Source organism: Brassica oleracea, chromosome C5 (assembly GCF_000695525.1).
Source record: "Brassica oleracea var. oleracea cultivar TO1000 chromosome C5, BOL, whole genome shotgun sequence".
Taxonomy (NCBI): Eukaryota; Viridiplantae; Streptophyta; class Magnoliopsida; order Brassicales; family Brassicaceae; genus Brassica; species Brassica oleracea.
This window is the reverse complement of record NC_027752.1, coordinates 45,988,108-46,008,423: the sequence shown is the minus strand read 5'-3', so window position 1 is coordinate 46,008,423 and position 20,316 is coordinate 45,988,108. Positions and strand designations below refer to the sequence as shown.

Sequence of the window (20,316 nt, the reverse complement as noted above, 5' to 3'; positions counted from 1 at the left end):
ACACTAAACACCCAAGATCTTCTCTAATCACCTTTAATCATCCTTGCTCATGAATCCAAGATTACTCTACTCACTAATAGACATGAATAACCCCAAAACCATGGATGATTCAAGGTTAAACATGATTAGAGAGCAAGATAATCACACAAACACAAAGAATATAGATGGAAAATGATTCAAGGTCCAAATTTTCTTTAAAGAGGTTTATGTGTTCTTAGAGAGAAAAAAAAAGATAAGTCTCAACTTTGGGATCTACAAAGTATTTATACATCCCTGGAAAACCTAATGGTTTCCATTAAAAAGTCTAAAAAACCATTTAAAAACACTAAAATCCGACTAAAGAAAAGATTTGACTCGGGCAGGAGGCATCGGTCACAACCCGCGCGACCCTACCCGCGTTGGAGCGTCGAGACCTTCACTTCATGCGCGCGGGTAGCTCGTCCCGCGCCCTTCTTCCCGCGTCAGACCGTCGAGGCTGCTCTCTCGTCATGCGCGCGGGTAGGCAACTCCGCGTGCTCCAACCCGCGTGACTCCATCGACTGGCTCTCTTCGACAACGCGGGTAAGGGAACCCGCGTCGCTCCACCCCGCGTCGAGGCGTCGTCTCGCTTCTTCCTATTCGTGCGCGCGGGTTCACGATCCCGAGCCACTCATCCCGCGTGGAGGCTCTTCTTGGCTCGGCTACGCGGGTAGGTGAACTCGGGGTGCTCCAACCCGCGTCGTGCTCGCCCAAAACCGAACCAACTTCATTTTCCATCCCTTCTTGTACCAAAATGCTTCTAAACACCTCCAATCGCTCCATAGGACACTCTGATACCTGATAAAGACTTATGAATGCAATATGGATCCTAAAGATGCTTACTTCCTAATCTATATGATCAATGTGTACAAAATAAATGGTTAAAACAATGCAAATATGCAAGATATCATCTACCAATATTATTGTTTCTATTTTTATTTTTACCCTCTACCAAATTTTGGACATTGCGCTGTACTACCTATGTTAAACATGCAATCAAGAGTACAAATTAAAGTTATGTTTTTTTGGATGCTATAAAAGATAGTCATGTCCTGGCCGCAACCGTATATGTAGGACTCGCACATCCACTCTCCTCAATCTGTGAATCTTCTCATATGAAAATATGTTCGCGACTCAGTGAATTTCGTAATATATGTCAATTGGCCTAACACATCACCATAATCCATATTTGTATGTCTTCAGTAGCTAGTATGTTATTAAAAATCAACTATGCAATGTATCAACTAACACATTGCTCGACGCCAAACACATTTAATTGGGTTATTTCAGGATACGTATCCATAAATATAGATGCATTTTGTGTATAGTGTACACATTTCTTTTAAGATTACCAACATGTATCTCTATTATTTTATATTTTTGAAGAAAACGGGAAACTGATGAACACCAAAGGAATAGATAAACTGATTACACATATGGTGCTATTAATTAGATATACCATATAACACTACACAATGTGCACTGAAAATTTGGAAAATTAAACAATAGAAGCTATATATATTGTTTTGATAATGGGTAGAAGAAGATACCTTAGGTCATATGTAATCTGATCGTTAGAGTAACTTTATATATAATAAACTATATATATATATATATTTTAAAAGCACTAATTAGTTCAGAATATAAATATAGCCCAAAATTTAGCTAGAGTAAAGAAATGGACGAGGCCTCACAAAAAAGAACTTGGATCTGCACTTTTTTTTAAAAAAAAAGAGCCCTAATTCATTGAAAAAATTGTTTGTTAAAAAACCTAGTTTAGCATATTTCTCCGTGGTCCTGAAATTCTCAAATTTGTATGGCTTCTAATTTTTTATTTTTTTTGAAACGTGGCTTCTAAATTTTGTATTCATATTGTGAGGGTTCTAAAATTTGTTCATCCATAAACCTTAGATATGTGGTCCTGCTCTATGAGTCATGTACGGAGTATATACTTACAAATTACAAGATATATATAATGCTTCTTCAGTAGTGTAAGAGATGATAGATTCAGATGAAGACGTAATTAATAATATCATACGACATTATATATCTATATACATTGTTTTTTTTTTTGGGTTATAACCTGCTCAGACTTATGTATTCTCTAGGTCCAACAGAAACACTCTATGTCATATGTAATCTGACCGTTCAAGCAACTTTGTAATAGTAAGGATGTAGTCACATTTTTGGTCTTCTATAATATATAGTTTAACAAGAAATTTCGTTCGCATGGCCTAATCCAGCAATAAGATATATACAATTAACATAGGGGTCTCTTGGAGTTGAAACAACGTCGACTTAACTTTCCCATTCCATTAACAAGAACGGCATATGGGTTTGGTGCTGACACTTTAAAAAACATACCAAAGATACGGCGCAAGTGATTTTAAAATCAAATTTCAGTAGATTTTTAAAAAAATATTCCTTCAGCTGTTCAAGTGACTCTGATGTGTCCCGCACATGAACGCTTCACCATCACAAAAGAGCCAAAAGACTAAAGCTCTAAACTTTTAATTTCATTTATCTAAACTAATAAAAATAAGTAATGATCAGTTAATAGCTAGGCAGATTCATGCATATATGTTAAGTTAATTCTAAATTTAAATTACGTACTAAAGTTAAATTAATCATCATTCGCCGGCACTATGTTTGGCCTTTGTTAAGACAAATGGCAATGTTGTTGTGAAAAGGACATGTTAACTAAACAAAGACAACATCTTTCCTAGTGTCACACACGAGCACAAAACATCACAATCCAATTTTTCAATTATTACTATCATTGTGAGAAGATTATAAATAAACTCTAGTTAGTTATGCCAATTTTTTCTACTTATGTACGCGTGTAAGTGTCTATTAAAGGGAATGTTAAGAGATACTTTACAGCGATTTATCTGTCTCTAATTATGCACTGAGCCCGTAAAAGGGGAGTGTCGAATTTGAAGTCCTATTTATCTTAATAAATAAACCTTTTTGTATTATGGCCTTGGGCCCTTGGCAAGACTTTTTGTTTGTTTTTGTTTCTGGCAGCAGTGAAACTTAACTTATTATGTTTTTTAATCAAGGATTTAGAACCTCTCCAAAAAAGAATCTCATTTTGAGTGATCCTCAAAATAAGATATGAAAGTGAGTTGCTCCAAAAAAGAACTTTAAATATGTCTTTAATTTTTTTTGTATATTACATATTAAACTTCAACTTTCATAATAATTAATTATAAGCACTAACTTTTATAAATATATAATAAATGCATATTAAAATATATAACATAATATTTATAACTTATATATACATATTTTGATTTCATCTAATAAGAAAATTTTCTTAAAATAATGTGCATCAATTAGAGAAAAGAGTTACGAAAAGGTTAATTTACGTACACATAATATTTCTATTTTATATTAAAAATTTTGATTTAAATTTTAACATATTTATGTACTTTATTTATCAAAGATAACATTTATGTAAACATATATTAAATATTTAATCAAAATATAATTATAAAGAGTAATTAAAGTGATACAAAAATTAATATCACTAGAATTATATGTAAGCTACATAATTATAAGGACTAAGAAGAAAAATATATAGTGTTGAAGTTTTGTCAGTTTTAAGGTCTTATTAGTCAGACTTTCAAAATTTGAGGATTTGAAATCCGTTAGAGGACAAAAAACCTCAATTTGATAATATGAAAAGCTGTTGGAGATATTCTTAGTTGTTTATATATTCGTATTGAACCTGTAGTTTGTGTTTTATTAGGGTTTTTATATTTAATTTCAATAGTTAGCTCATGCAACCAAAAAAAATTGTCAATCGCGTAAGAAAGTCTACATAAGTATGATCCATCTAAATATATATATGTATTTATGATCCATCTCAACAAAAACAATCCAAAATTTTAGTAGTTTCTTTCTCCATTGGAAAACTAGAAAAAAACTCAAAAAAAAAGTAATGAAAATGTTCAAAACAAACAAGGAAAGGTAGAATAATGCGATTCAACCTTCACTACATGGACCAATTAAATACGTAGTAGTAAAAGTATAGTGAATGTGATCTGAAGCCTCAAGCCTGCTCGTTTAAAAGTGGGCTTGGCCTAGATGAAATATTTCAAGCGGACCGATCCATCCCAATTAAGTCAGACCTGATTGACATGAAAAACCTAACAAATTGTATTAACACTTCTTTCGATGAAAGCCCATAGGAAAACAAACAAAAGAAAAATAATTTTATACAAAACTGATATACTGACTATCAATTTCTTTAACACTGATATCTATAACTCATTTTCAAATTTGAAAGTGTTTTAAAACACGTACTAGATTTTGACCCGCGCTTAGATAACGCGGGTATTTGTTGTTGACTGTTTAATAAAATTTGAATGAATTTATAACTTTTTATTAGAGATAAATAATTTAGAAGTCTATTATAATTTTTGAATTTCAAACAATGTTTTCATAACTCTTCGGTGGCACTCCACAACCTTGCTGAAATATGTTACAAACAAACAAACCATTAAGCACTCAATACAAACTCACGTTGATAGGAGCAAGGTTCTTCTAGAAAATTGAGTAGTTCACGTGACCTGCAACAATAGATATATAAACATATGAGTTTCATTCTCTTGCACTATTCGCTTCCCCATCGTGTCTTGGAAAACCATTAAGGACAGTTCAAACCAAAACTTTAGTTAGACTAAATTTTGTTTACTGTCAATTATATATATCTGGTCCTGAGCTCAAGACCCATCAGCCTTAAATACCTCCTAAGCCAATATCTATTGCTGATCAAACTTTGAATCCACTCTGAGAGAGGTTTCATCTAACGATCAGTCTCTGTATACTAATCATCAAAACCAGATTTATCTACTAAGGCAACTACATTAACAACTAAAGTTCTTTAGCTCAACTCGATTCATCAAACGGCCGTAAATTTTATATAAATCTGCTATCCAACCAATCACAAATCAACCAAAAAATGATCCGATAATGAAACTAAGGAAACATCAAAACACCCTTAAAGACCTCCGCCATTGAACCTTATGTCCCTCCGCAAATTGACGTCGTAAGTCTGGTCACTAATTTAGAATCTGCATATGTCACCACTAATCGACAGCTCCAACGCGTTGTAATCATAGGGAAGATTAAGAAGTGCTAAGTAAGGTCTGGATTCTTTGGAAACCCAGAAGCCTCAACTCGACGACGTCTTCGTCGGCTAGGGTTTTTCTACTCGCTACCGAACGAAGATGATGAGTTACGCAAACAAAGTGATCGCGTAGAATAAAAATTGTTTTGTTATAGAGGAATGGTTAAACTAAATCATGAAAATCATTGTATATATTTGGTTTAGTCATATAAATCTCAAAGTCTCAAAAATGAAACCCAGTTTAATGGTGTATGAAACATATATCGTATAATTAAAGTAGTAATTGTGTATAGTTAGAGTAAATAATTGTTGGACCAAAAAAAAAATAGTTTAGATAATCCAACAACTTTGTTTAAGTAGATTTTTTAGGACTTCTTCTCTTTTAATAGTATAGATATTTACAATATGACAACCATCACAAGACCATTCACACATTAAAAGTAGTTATATCAAATTAGCAGTAAACCAGTTGTATGTTTTTGGTGTAAAAAATCATACAATATCATCTAGACACTATATATATCCCTTATATATTAATTGAAAAACGTTACAACTTTGTTTTGTAGTCACGTGTCACCATGAGAATGAAATTCAGAATTCTTAGAGAAATAAGTTGGTACATCTTAACTTATATTATACTAACTATTAATTTGATAAATAATGTACAAAAGAATATTCTCGCACTTTCCTTAAATAAAAACTACGAAATTGCCTAATATGGTTAAAGTATACATGACAATTAATGATTATGAATAATAAATATATGATAATAATTTTTGTATCTTAGTTTTTTTTTAATTTTATATTATTAAAAGATATTAAACAACCACATTAACCATATAATAAAAAAAAATCTTTTATGTTATATTTGAATTTTAAAATGACTATAAATTACTAAAAACGTTAAATATCTTACACTAAAATTTTGTGATCAGTGATTTAATTTTTTTTTGGTAATAACAAGATACAAATGATCATAAATCGTATGAATATGAAGTCTCATTTACTAGACATTCATATTATATATTAATATAGTTTAAAATTAAACTATATAACATAGAAAAATACTTAAATATGATAATTTCTAAATTTGTATTGAAAAAGTATTGAAACCTTAATATTTAAATTTTGAATTTTGCATTAAAAAAATCGCACATTAGAAATTTTGTGTTTATCACATGAGTATGAATTCTCAATAATAAATATTTATATTAAAATATACTATATATCTATGTCTATGTCATTGAAATTTAGTTATATACCATATAAAATAAATAAAATGATCGTTTTGATTTATTTACTAAAAAAAATATCGTAAATAAACAAGATGTATTGTTTTAATTTATGTGTTTAGTCTAATTTAATTATATACATAATACGTAAATGAATAAAAGTAAATAATAATAGACAAAAAAAATATTTTTATATATAACAATCATTTCGCGCAGTTGTAGGTAAATAAAAATCCACCCGGAATTGTTCTTAAGTGAGGGATGTTTGAGTTGGTAATTATAACGAATTCCACTTTACCTAATTTGTCTTTTTGGTTTAGGTATTGAGTTGTATGTTTTCTAGTATAGTAAGCAATCCATCTGGACCAACCTCACCATCAACAGTGATATATCTTCTCTAATAATTAACTAGAGTTTATCCCGCACTATGTGCGGGTATATTTTCATTTTATAAATATTTAATTTTAATATTATTATATAAATTTAAATATACAATTTATATTTTAGTGTTTAGTATTTTATAACTTTTTAATTTTATTGTTTAAGTTTCTTATTACTTTATTAATATAGGGGTTTGTTTTATACATTTTACCTTTTTTATTACGTTTTCGAGTTTTCATAATTTGAAATCATCAAATAAAAAATATTCTTCAACATATGATTTTTGAAAATATATAGCTGTAGAAATAAATTTTTAACATATGTTAATAACTTCATTTGTATAAAACAAATCTGACATGATTAACAAATTTGAACCCGTTTTAGTGGTAGATGATAATTTATTTAAATGAAAGCATTATATTATTTAATTACGAAATTAATTAAACAAATATTAAATAAAAATTATTTAAAAATTTAGTAGGATTTTGTTAGATTTTTCTCAACAGATTTTGTTATAACTGAAAATAAAATTCAAATCTATAGTTAAAATTAATTTATTATTAATATTCCTATTAATTATTATATCATATTATGTGATTAATGAAATGGTCCTAGTAGACTTCTAAATAGTAGATAAAAATGGTACTTCTCTTTTAATAGAGAAGATATTGTCTTGTCATTTCATAAAAGCATAGTAAACAAAAGGCATAAAGGAAAAAAACATAAAGTTGATAGAAGTTGAACTGAACAAACGTATTTCTTTTGTCTACTCGTTTTCTTACGTGAAACCACGAAAATTCCAACTATTGCTACACATTGCGTAAAAACTCTCCCATTATATTCATGATTTCATTACGTATAATCAGCTAAAACAGGGATAATAGTTTTTTTCTTTGTGTTTTTGTTTTTTCTTCGGATGCTAAATTTTCCCGCAATAAATAATTTTAATATTTTTCATGTCTCCATCTCTTCGTACATAAATAAATTAACCAAAATTTAGAAAAATAAATAAATAAACCAAATTGTAATTTCACGAAAAAAATGTTGAAAACTACCAGGTAAGCAAAGGTTACACATCATATTTTGCCCGTCATCATACACATTATCAAAATTAGACTTGGATTGGATTCAAGAAAGTAGAGAGTTGACAGAGACAAAACTGTAGACAGGAATTAAATTTAGAAAGTATATTATAGTACTACTATCTATCTATACTTAAAGTATATATTAACTTTAGAATACCTAGCTTTGTTACAATAATGAGTAGGTAGCCAAGATGAACCTACATGTAACAGTTCTACCAAAATATAAACCTAACAAAATGAAGTTTCTATAACGTATTGCCATAATCTGTGGAGTATGAAGACCAGATGAAAGATTTTATTTTCATTGTTTATAATCATAAAATCAGGAATTGAGGACACTTCAAAAGTTTTAGAGTAAAACGTCAAAACAACAATAAGTGTAGATTACTTTAAAGGTGGAGTAAGTCAATGTAATGAGATAAAGTATGTGTATTAAGTATTCTAAATCAATTTGATAAAATATCAATAAAGTGTTGACTAAGATGTATGTATATACATAAAAACATATATTTATACACAGAGAATGGTGATTGATGAAGATGGTTAAGTGTAACTTATCTCCCAAGGAACTCTTCTGGCAAATACAGCGCAGCTATGCCAACACCAGCAAGGAACAACCATGCCTCTAGCGTGCAGATTCAACAACCAAGAACAAGATCTCCTCTTCCTCCTTCTCCAATCGCCTTCAAGGTCTCTCTCTACCTTCTCTCTCTTGAATCAAGAACCAGTAAACTCTTTTCTTGATATTTTTGTCTTCTCTCTTAACCTAACTTCATCTTTTCTGTCTCTCTCTGGCCTCTGCGGCTTCTATTCTTGCTCTCTGTTCTATCCTTTCTCGTTGACTTTGACTACTATTTCGTTGACTCAACCGCTGTTTTGTCTCTTCTTGTTTCTCTATGGTGATTTTTTTTTGCATCAAGTTCACATTTATCACCTTCAAAAACCCATTAATGACATACCAAACTGGTTTTGTATTTTGCAGGAACAACAAGGTAGACCACCTCCCACCACACAACAAACAATAACCGGAAAACTCTTTAGAAACCTCTTCCAGGGTCTTCTCTTCTCACAACTGACCTTAACCTCACTCTTAGTAATTGTCCTCACCATTCGCGGTCTCATCTTAGCAAGCTCACACCACTTCCACCCCAAGAAATGGTATCCTCCTTTGCTAGCGTCCGTATCCGCCTCAGGAGTTGCATCTTTAGCCTGGCAATGCATCTTTATCTACAATCCATCGAGAGCAGTCAGAGCAACGTTCTGGCTTAGCCCTATACTCACCTGCTCGGTGGGTATCTTGCTTGTTCTGATTGGCTCAGCTGTAGATGCAGGGGTTGGTGCTGTCTTTGTGCTTTTCGCCGTCACTCAGTCTTTATACGGTTGCTGGATTACTCCAAGGCTTGAATATGCGGACAAGATACTATCACTCTCCACAGCTTTTCCACCTCCAAGAACCAGAGAAGTAGTCGGTTTATCGATCGTGGTAAGTGTGGTTTACTCTGGCTTCTTGGTGACTGGCATAGGAGGTGCAACTTCCACTAGAACAAGTCTAGATCTCTTGTTCATATCTGTAATCTTGATAGGGTTAGCATGGACCATGCAAGTTCTCAAGAACGCACAACAAGTTGCTGTTTCGCGTGCGAGATACGTAAACTTTGCACACGGAGAAGATATGGACGCTTGGAGTGCGTTACACGTCACTGTGAAGCACTTGATTGGGAGCATCTGCATTGGCTCGACGCTTGTTCCTATCATAGTACTCATCAGAGGATCGATCAGAAGCGTTAATCTAATGTCAGGGAGCAGCGACGAGGTTATGTACTCAGGTGCTGACTGCTTCTCCACCCTCGCCAACAAGGTGGTTACGTGTGGAAACAGATGGGGCTTTGTGCATGTGGGAACGTATGACAAAGGCTTCGTGGAGGCTTCGAGTGATACGTGGAAGAAGTTCAGAAGTATAAACGGGTTAGAGGAAGTGATTGATTCGGATCTCACTAGCTCCTTGTGCTTCCTCGGTGCGGTTTCTGTTGGAGCAGTGTCTTCGTTGACCGCAGGAATATGGATGTTGTTGATCCACAAGAACTATGCTCTTGAAGTGACACTCTATGCTTACATTATTGGATATTTCGTGGTAAGGCAATGAATAAAAAATTAACTTAATAGACAAAGTAGCTTATGTGTTGTGTGTTTTTAATTATTACAGGGGAGGGTAGCTTTGGCGTGGCTACAAGCGTGTGTCTCGGCGTACTATGTAGCTTACTCCGAAGATCCTCATAGCATGCGGTTTGATGGTACGATTCCACAGCGTATTCAGCGTCTTCAGATGTTAAGGGCTCACCGAGATAACAGGGAGAGGGAGAGACAAGAGAGTGATGAGTCTCCATGAGATTCGTTACAAACATGTAAAGAAAAACAAGGATTAGTACTTTTATTTTTCTTTCTTCATGACTATAGATTCTATTGATAGGAAAGTTAGATTGAACATGTTCATATGTCAAAGAACTCCAGTTAAAGATTGAATGTGGATAATTGTTTCTCCTTACCTCACAAAAAGTTACATTTTACAAGTATAGTGATCCGTTTTCAGCTAAGAGATTGCACAATATGTGATGGAGTTATTAGTGTGTTAAGTGGCCACACCTATGAGCGTTTTTACCTCAAGTCAAAGTATCTACCTAAATTTGAACCGAAAAAGCGAAAATTAGATCCAAACCATTATACAAAATATCCGAACGAGACTTATGAGTTTGGTAAAAAGGTTTGGATACAACCCGAACCGAACCAAAATCTGAACTAGGATCCGAAAATATCTGAAATTAGCTAAATATGATAATGTTTTTAAATATTTTAAGGTAATTTAAATGTTTCTAGTATTCTAATTTGTTTTTTTTGTATTTTTGTTTTATTTGTTATTTTGAATGATTTGTGAATAATTTATATTTTTGAGTTTTTTTGTCAAATTTTAAAGTTTTTAAAAAAATATTTTTGAACGAATTCAAACATTGGTTACAATCCGATACACACCAAATTCGGAAGGAACCGAATTAACCTGCCCCAATAGTTAATAAAACTCAAATGAGACTTATGAGTACAATACCGAAAATTCAAAAATCCGAATCAACTCAACCGAATCTGACGGGTACCAGAACGCCCGAACTCTGGAACAATATGTGATCATCTACTAAGGCATTTAGACCGGACCGGTATAAATCCGGTCAACATTAATGTTAAAATTTTGGTACAGAGACCGGTTTGGTTTAAAATCCGGACACAAGACTCGCTAGTCGCCACGACTGAAAACAACAGTCACAGAGACAGCTCCCGCGTCTGGCAAAGAACGGATAAAGTCTCTCTCTCTCTCTCTCTCTCTATATCGTTCCGTGTGAAGAAGATGCTGACGAGTCCAAGCAACGCGCTTCACAGTACTCCACCCTTCTTCCCTATTCGCCGGAGCAAGCCTTGCCGTTCCCGGAATTTCCACTCCGGCGGAGGAAAACTCTGCTCGCTCTCTCTCCTCTCCGCGAGTAGATTCAGCGTGAGAGCTCTAGTTAGACCAGATGTTGTCTCCGAGGACGGCGGTGGGCCCTCTGGAGCTCTGTCGTTTCCTAACTACATTTCTGTCAAAATCCCTTTCGGAAACAGAGAGGTAAAAGCTGTAACCTTTGGCTTCTTCATCTGTTAGATGTTTTGAATTGGTTTTGTTAAAGTGATAGACTTTATAGTATTTGAGACCCTTTGAGAAGCAAAGGCCGATACTTTTGATGTATAGTGAAGCCTAAAGTTTTTTTTTTTTTTTCTGTATTGTGTAGATTTTAGTTGAGACTGGTCTGATGGGGAGACAAGCAAGCTCTTCAGTTACTGTGACAGATGGAGAAACTGTAAGTCTGTTTCATTCAAATGCCAAAACTTTAAAAACTCTTTTCACTATTTTGTCCATTTTATAATTTTTTTTTTTGTAATTGTAGATTGTCTGCACACCAGTTTGTGTAGCTGATGTCCCTAGTGAGCCATCAGATTTTCTTCCCCTTTATGTTCACTATCAGGAGCGCTTCTCAGCTGTTGGTCGAACTAGGTAACCGTTTTTTCAATCAGTCCTTTGTAATCTTGGAATCTCTTACTACAAGCAAACCAAAGGTCCATAGACTAAACGGAGCTTCTTCTTATGGTACAGTGGTGGATTTTTTAAGAGAGAAGGGAAAACCAAAGATCATGAGGTAGTGACTAATGCTTAAATGATTGTTGGTTTCTTATACTTTTGTTAACATGTTTCTACTTTTGGTGTTTATGCAGGTTCTGATTTGTAGGTTGATCGATAGACCTCTACGCCCCACTATGCCCAAAGGTTTCTACAACGAAACTCAGATACTATCCTGGGTATGCTTCTTTTTGTTTGTCTCTCTATGATGTTTTCTCTTGTTTTGTGATTTTCATGAACATGACTTACTTTGTTTATCACTGTTTAATCAATATAGGAAGATGAATGTATTCATTTCATTGGATTGTCTTTAACTGACTCTTTGCTTGTTTGTGGTTTCAGGTTTTGAGCTACGATGGGTTACACGCACCTGATGCTTTGGCTGTTACATCTGCTGGAATAGCTGTGTATGTATGGTCATCTCGTTTCCGTTTTTTTTTTTAATATGAGTGAAGCTTTTCTTTTTTTTGTTAACATGGCTTTGCGATGAACGTATATACCACAGAGCTCTTTCAGAAGTACCGAACGCAAAGGCAATTGCAGGAGTTAGAGTTGGTCTTATTGGGGGCGAGTTTATCGTCAATCCAACCGTGAAGGAGATGGAAGAATCACAGCTAGATTTGTTTCTAGCTGGAACAGATACTGCAATTTTAACCATAGAGGTCAAGTTCAATCTATAACTTAGTTTGCAAGATTTGCACATTGTTGACTCAGCCCTTGCTCATTTGCAGGGATATAGTAATTTTCTTCCTGAGGAAATGCTGCTCCAAGCTGTTAAAGTTGGACAGGTAATTTCATTTTTTTAATTGAGATTAATTATGTTTTCTAGAATCTGGATTAAGTACTGAATGTGAGGCTTTTCTGTTTATTTACCAGGATGCTGTACAAGCTACATGCACTGCTATTGAAGCTTTGGCAAAGAAACATGGAAAGGCCAAAATGGTTGACGCTATTAGATTACCACCTCCTGATCTATACAAGCATGTCAAAGTATGTTGTTTCTATTTTTGTTTTGCAAGAATGGAGTTTTGCATCAAGTGTTCAAAAACAATTGTTTTCTTCTGTACATAGGAACTTGCTGGTGAGGAACTGAGCAAAGCGCTACAGATTAAGGGCAAAATAGCGAGAAGGAAAGCAATATCATCCCTGGAAGAAAAGGTCTTGACAGTAATGACTGAGAAGGGATATGTCGTTGATGAGGTAGCGTTTGGAACCACAGAAGCACAGCCGGAGTTATTGGAGGATGAAGATGAGGATGAGGAAGTTGTTCCTGAAGGTGAGGTGGACCAAGGTGATGTTCACATAAGGCCTATCCCTCGGAAACCTATTCCTTTGGTGAGTATCTTAACCTTTGTCTACATGGTAGCTTAAACTTATGCTAACAAACTAGTGATTGGACTTGTGTAGCTATTTTCGGAAGTAGATGTGAAGCTGGTCTTTAAAGAAGTATCGTCAAAGCTCCTGCGCAGGCGAATTGTTGAGGTATATGTTGTTGATAGGAGTCTTCCTTACTAATACTGTACACTGCAGTAACTCTTTATTGATTTCATTTTACATCTTTCTCCTTCCACAGGGAGGTAAAAGAAGTGATGGTCGAACTCCGGATGGGATCAGGCCAATTGACTCTAGATGTGGCCTGCTTCCAAGGGCACATGGCAGCTCTCTTTTCACACGTGGTGAAACACAGGTAAAAGAGGAATGATGTCTTCAGGGGACTTCCTGTGTGGCTATTTCATATTTTGATTCTGTCTTATTGCCTATAATGAGCATTTTTGTATATGATTCTTTCAGGCACTGGCAGTTGTTACTCTTGGTGATAAACAAATGGCGCAAAGAATTGACAACCTTGAGGGTTCTGATGAATACAAGAGGTTTTATCTTCAGGTCTCTTCAATATTTTGATCTTCTTTTCACTCTTGCTATTGTTATTTACAGATAACTTTGTCTCTTCTTTCATTTTCTTGTTGAGCTTACAGAGCTTTTCTCTTTGATGTCTCAGTACACTTTTCCTCCATCGTCTGTTGGTGAAGTTGGAAGAATTGGAGCACCCAGTAGAAGAGAAATAGGTCATGGGACACTAGCAGAGCGAGCATTGGAGACTATATTACCAAGTGATGATGACTTTCCTTACACAATACGTGTTGAGAGTACAATACTTGAAAGCAATGGTTCTTCAAGGTCAGCTAGCTTCTTCTTTTCTTCTTTCTCTGGCTGTAGAATTTGTGCATGCCAAGTTTGTGTAAGTGATTTATTCGTGCTTGCTACTTATATTGATCTAAGATTATAACAGCATGGCATCTGTTTGTGGCGGCTGCTTGGCTTTGCAAGATGCTGGAGTTCCAGTCAAATGCTCTGTTGCTGGCATAGCAATGGGAATGGTTTGGGATACAGAAGAATTTGGCGGTGATGGATCTCCTCTTATCCTTTCTGACATCACTGGAGCTGAAGATGCATCCGGTGATATGGACTTTAAGGTCAGAAAATAAAGAGGACTCTCTTCAAAGTCCTTGCATTCACTTTAAGTGCTAACGTTTTGATTTGTTAGGTTGCTGGGAACGAAGATGGTGTTACTGCGTTTCAAATGGACATAAAGGTTATTATCCGTTTCTCAATTTAATTTACTGAAATGGTTTAGATAAATCTGTTAGTAACTTTGTGTTTGTCATTTTCTTTTCTGTAATCATGAACTTAGGTAGGAGGAATCACGTTACAGATAATGGAAAAGGCTTTGATACAGGCAAAAGCTGGGCGTCGCCATATTCTTGGTAAGGAATTGTAGATAATGTAACTAGTTTATCTTGAAGAATGTATGCCATTTAAGATGTAATCTACTAATTTTTGTTCTCTCTATGCAGCTGAAATGGCAAAGTGCTCACCGCCTCCTACGTTGAGTCTCTCAAAATACGCTCCGTTGATACATATTATGAAGGTTTGTGGCTTCAACTCATTTCCCAAGAACTACTCAGGATAACTCCTTACTGCCCTGAACTAAAGATTGTTGGCTTTTCATGTGCTGCAGGTACATCCAAGCAAAGTGTACTCCCTCATTGGTTCCGGTGGGAAGAAAGTAAAGAGTATCATTGAAGAATCCGGAGTTGAAGCCATTGATATGCAAGATGATGGAATTGTGAGATCTACAGGACTTTGTTTTTCGTTTTTTTTTTACATTATGGTTGTTTCACCATCACAGATTTTTCAACATTTTTCTTTGTCAAAGGTGAAAATTATGGCAAACAATGTGGCGAGTCTGGAGAGGGCCAAAGCCATTATCAGTGGATTGACAATGGTTCCAGTTCTTGGCGATATCTACAGGTAAGTCTCTCTATCCAATACTTGTCTTCACCTTTGGATTTGGAATCTGACCTTTCTTTTTTGCCAGGAACTGTGAAATCAAATCAATGGCTCCCTATGGTGCCTTTGTAGAGATTGCGCCTGGGAGAGAAGGACTTTGCCATGTCAGTGAGCTGAGTGCTGAATGGCTTGCTAAACCTGAGGATGTGAGCGTAACCCATTGGTCCATTACTTTCTTCTTTATTTAGGCTTTGACTTACGCTCTTTCCCTATTAATCTTGTCCTCTCAGGCCTATAAAATAGGAGACCGCATTGATGTCAAACTAATAGAGGTCAGCGAGTTCTTTGCGTCTCTTTAACTCATAGAGACATTATAACTAAATTGGAAAGGAGTTGTTTGAACAAAGAAACGTTGATAATAATGCAGGTGAACGAAAAAGGTCAGCTTCGGCTTAGTGTAAGAGCTTTACTTCCGGAATCTGAGACGGGCAAAGACAGTCAGAAACCACCTCCGACGGGTGATTCTAACAAGGACAAGGGTTCACCAAGGAAATATGTAAATACTTCATCCAAGGACCGTGCAGCATCAAAAGTTGCATCTGGGGATGAACTAGTCTTGAAGAAGAAAGATGTCAGGAGATCAGCCGCTGGTGACATGCCAATGAAAAGCAATAGCAGTAGCAACGAAGAAGATAGAGGCGGCTTAGTCAATGGTGAAGCTACAATCAGCTAGCGAATGCAAACATGATCAGTGCTTGTATATGTTTCTTGTGAAGACTCATTACGAAAGGAGGAGAGTTTCTTCCAACGGAATCACAGGTGAGACTTGAATAGTCTTGATTCTTGTTTTTGTTTGGGAGCTGGAAAGATGTGAGACAAGTAGGAGTATTAACATTTTGTAGGCAACATATGTTGGGAGGTTATCAGTCATTACATTCTTTCTTTGTTTTTGTTGTCTTCTCTTTCAAACTCATTATACTGCTCCTTTAGGTTATCTTGTATTTTAATATTATTGACTAAAACATATTCAGATGACTTTTGTCAAGTGTTTTATTGTGTATGTCTAAATCTTACACACCTATCTGCACTTTTCCTAATGATGTTTCAAGCAAGTTGCTTGACTTGGCATTTTCAAGAGTGGCTAGAAAATATATATAATTTGGAAACGGAAAAGATGATATTGGCATTATAAGAGATGTACATTTAGAATGACTAACAATGTACATGAAATGCTGTATATCTTGGCATGCTTTTACTCTCGTGCCATCCGTGTAACTCTCTTCAAATGCCATTTTAACTTTCTTTAAATGCTACTTCAGCAACAACAAAGCTTGAGCTCGAGCCCCTTCAGCTTTGCTATGAATCACCGATCTCAAGGATGATGATCTGTTGTTTTCCCTGTACAAGTCGTTGGAACATAGCCTGCATTGTTCAGTAAGCTGTGAGACCGGCCATAGAAGAGATAGATCATGCTTCCAACAAGCAGCCATATCAAGACCCTGATCCATGTCCCAACTCTGCCATTACAAATACCAACAGTGGTTTAGAAAAATCCAAAACTGATTCATACATATTCATGATGGTCAATCAAACTCACTCACCCAATGTTGATGATCAAGTAGGTGTTGATCAAAATGCAGAGAACAGGAAGGTATGGGACAAATGGGCAGAGAAACCCTGAAAATGAAATCAAATAGAGTGAGGCACCAACCAAAGTTCAATTTCTCAGTTTTTTTTTGTGCTTTATGAATAGGAAACAAAAGGCATAAGCCCTCAGATATTACCTCCTTGGTGTCCAAAGTTGTGCCTTTCATCATCCTCATCGATGCAACCAAGAGTAATCAAACTGCCAAGTAAGATGGCTGCACTGACACCACACATAGTGAACCGAGGTAAACTGTCAAGTTCAAAAAATAAAACCCATTAGAGGATATGAACCATATAAAATATAAAAAACATGTAGATCTTTCAACAACTAAATTAAATATACTTGTTTAGAAATAGTGAAGACTCAACTACACAGACATATGATATCAGATGATGAACCGACCTTGGAAGACGCTCAGCAGAAGCTGCTGAAGAAAGGCCTAAGACACCTATGCACACAAGAACTATACTCCAGGCAGCAATTTTTCTTCTCTTTCCAAAGTACTTTTCATCTGTTCAATGAATAAGACAGTAAAGATTGAGCACATTTTATTACAGGCTCATCTTAATATACCATAGACAAAGGGGTAACCACATGAATTAGCGCATATTAGTACCTCGAGCGCCAAGTAGAGGAGAATCAGATGATTCTATAGCATCATTCACAAGAAAACGTTCAGTTTGCAGCCTACTTTCATTTTTATCAGTCCATGTTTGAGAGGAGGATGGTAGGGGAACACCATATGGTGGTACATATCTGAGAACTAGCACACATACTGCTACAGCAGTGAAAGCCACCAGCGTGCCTACACTAACCTGATGAATGAATATCAGTGTGAGTTACAAAGAGAAGAATCTTTATCATAATAGAAGTGAGTTTCAACTCAAATATCAATACTTTACTAATCAATGAAACCTCTACTTGTAATAAAGGCAAAGATAAGTTTACCATCTCGGATAACTGTGAAACATCCATGAAAAATGCCAGTGAAGCGGCCAGCACACCAATTACTATTGTGTTTTTCACCGGTACTTGAGTTCGTGGGTCAATTTCTGCAAAGAAAGCTGGCAACAATCCGTCCCTAGCCATTGCCATGAAGATCCGTGGCTGATAAAAGAGCACTATCAAAATTACATGTGTGCATTACCATGAACCCACATGAATACTAGCATTGGCAAAGTTTGAACTTGGGGGTTCTTAGAACAATAAGAATTGGTTAGTACCTGAGCCAAAAGTGAACCCAACAAACTAGCGCATAGAGCAGTTATTGCTCCAGTAGTTAAGATGTACCTGAAACATATGCGAATTATATGTTATATTCACTCTCATCAAGTGAAGCGATTTGAGTCTCAAGAGATGTATCATGCTTACGCTGCCCATTGCATCCCACTGTCTCCAAATGCAGAGGAGATAGGAGTATCAGGATCCAAAGTATAGTAAGGGACCAACCCAACGATAACTACTGATAAAAGCATATATAAAACGCAGCATATCAGTAATGCAATCCCAATGCCCAATGGAAGATCCCTTTGAGGATTTTTAACCTGTTGTGGCAATTACCAAAAGTTTAAGAGCTTAACAGAGAAAATTAGCGGAATTATAAGACCAAACATCCTTAGTTCTATACAGAATCTTTAAAATGAGTTCTATTATTCAATAGACTGTATACCTCTTCAGCTGTGCTAGTCACTGTATCAAATCCAATGTATGAGAAGAATACTACCGCAGCTCCGGCGAGTATCCCATTTAATCCAAAAGGAAAAAACCTGTGAAGACAAGAATCATAACATTGACCTTTAAAACAATAATTTGACACTAAACTAAGCTCTATGGAAGAATAGGAAGAATAAACTCAATGGAAGAATAAGCTAATTACCCAGTGGAAAGATCATATCCAACCCAACCGGTCTTGAAAGCTGTATATCCACCAACTACTATTATGAAAACCAACGTGCAAACATTCACTGATGTTACAATTGCTTGTACTAATGAGCTCTGTCATGAACAATAATACTGTTAAACTATCTAATAGTCCTGAAATGAATCTCATTACAAAGTCTTGAAATGTAAGTACCTCCTTTATCCCAAAGCATAGTAGTATTGTAACAATCATAATCAACAATGCTGCACATGGATCAACCACAATACCAAGTCCGGGTATGGTTTGTCGAGCTAAGAACACAGGAAGTTTGTCTAACCCTCCAAAAAAGGATGCCTAAACAAAAACATCAATCAAAATTAAATCAACAAGAAACCAGGAATACATATATAACTCAAAAGGAAACTACCAGATTTGGAGATATGCCACGTGCAATGGCTGATCCACCAATAGTATAATCCAACACCAGTGCCCAACCAACCAACCAAGCAATCCTATGAATCAACAACAAGAGAGTCTCAGCTTTAAGCAGATCTTCTACCATTAAAATCCATTTAGTCCATACCCTTCTCCAAGGCATATGTATGCATAATGATAAGCACTGCCAGCAGATGGACAACGAGAAGCAAGCTCAGCGTAGCAACAAGCGGAGAGAGCAGCTGCTACTCCAGCGATGAAGAATGATACAGCAAGAGCAGGTCCTGTGTGTTCTCTAGCTACTGTTCCCACGAGAATGTACACTCCTGCTCCTATTGTTGTTCCAACTCCTTTGAAAAATTAAGGAACACAATCAAAAACATCGTTAGGAACACAAAATGCTGGTTGGTTCGGGAGAAAAGTTTCATTACCAATAGCGACAAGATCAAAGGCTGTTAGTTTCTTGGCAAGCTGATGATGATGATGTCCATGGTCGTTTTTGAGATGAACAGAATCAACTTGTTTCCTTCTTACAAGACTATTGAAACCCCATGAACACTTTTTGCTTGAACCACCGTTCTCGTTCATGTCAGCCAAAAAAAAAAGACTCCACGAGGAATTGGTTTTTCCAACAAACCTTGAAAGATGTCTCAATCCAGATGAGGTATATGAGATACTTTGAGAGGCGTGCACGATTCTAACTTTTTGAGAAAAGGTAGAAAACAAAGATTCCTGAAGAATGTCAGATAAAAGTTTGTGATTTTTTAAATGATTTAATCCAAAGATATTCTCTTTCTTGTTTGGTCTCTCTTGTTTTTGTCAAGACAAAGATTCTTTTGTTTGATTGAATTAACTTAACTTGGATGATTGATGATGGGGGCATTTGCTAGAGTGCCCAATAATGGTATCTAATCTAGGAGGATAGCTGCTATATATAGAAAACAAGTTTTGTGAATGTTAAAGGGTTTGAAAGAAACACATAACACATGCAGAATAAATGCAGTTTTTATAGGATGCAGATTGGACTGTATTT

At 35.5% G+C, this 20,316-nt stretch overlaps 3 protein-coding genes across 3 annotated transcripts; 2 read left to right on the top strand and 1 right to left on the bottom strand.

The window, feature by feature from the left end:
* Positions 1-8,397: 8,397 nt before the first annotated feature.
* LOC106293583 (protein PNS1) lies at positions 8,398-10,394 on the top strand. Its single transcript, XM_013729262.1, has 3 exons — positions 8,398-8,543; positions 8,836-9,984; positions 10,057-10,394. The coding sequence occupies exons 1-3, from the start codon at positions 8,448-8,450 to the stop codon at positions 10,237-10,239; spliced, it is 1,428 nt and encodes a 475-aa protein (XP_013584716.1). The 5' UTR covers positions 8,398-8,447; the 3' UTR covers positions 10,240-10,394.
* Positions 10,395-11,155: 761 nt separating this feature from the next.
* LOC106295409 (polyribonucleotide nucleotidyltransferase 1, chloroplastic) lies at positions 11,156-16,399 on the top strand. The gene is made up of 23 exons (XM_013731299.1): positions 11,156-11,499; positions 11,663-11,731; positions 11,819-11,925; positions 12,025-12,067; positions 12,144-12,227; positions 12,391-12,455; positions 12,554-12,710; positions 12,780-12,836; positions 12,925-13,038; positions 13,120-13,383; positions 13,456-13,530; positions 13,622-13,735; positions 13,840-13,932; positions 14,048-14,226; positions 14,339-14,522; positions 14,594-14,641; positions 14,741-14,813; positions 14,904-14,977; positions 15,068-15,175; positions 15,266-15,360; positions 15,428-15,545; positions 15,630-15,671; positions 15,767-16,399. Exons 1-23 carry the CDS (start codon positions 11,245-11,247, stop codon positions 16,070-16,072), a joined length of 2,724 nt encoding a protein of 907 aa, XP_013586753.1. The 5' UTR covers positions 11,156-11,244; the 3' UTR covers positions 16,073-16,399.
* An 82-nt stretch (positions 16,400-16,481) lies between these two features.
* LOC106295410 (cationic amino acid transporter 4, vacuolar-like) lies at positions 16,482-20,067 on the bottom strand. The gene is made up of 14 exons (XM_013731300.1): positions 19,715-20,067; positions 19,432-19,633; positions 19,276-19,360; positions 19,062-19,202; positions 18,864-18,982; positions 18,657-18,753; positions 18,359-18,531; positions 18,211-18,277; positions 17,936-18,094; positions 17,604-17,802; positions 17,390-17,498; positions 17,124-17,236; positions 16,941-17,016; positions 16,482-16,856 (listed from the first exon to the last, which is right to left on the bottom strand). The coding sequence occupies exons 1-14, from the start codon at positions 19,869-19,871 to the stop codon at positions 16,712-16,714; spliced, it is 1,842 nt and encodes a 613-aa protein (XP_013586754.1). The 5' UTR covers positions 19,872-20,067; the 3' UTR covers positions 16,482-16,711.
* Positions 20,068-20,316: the final 249 nt, after the last annotated feature.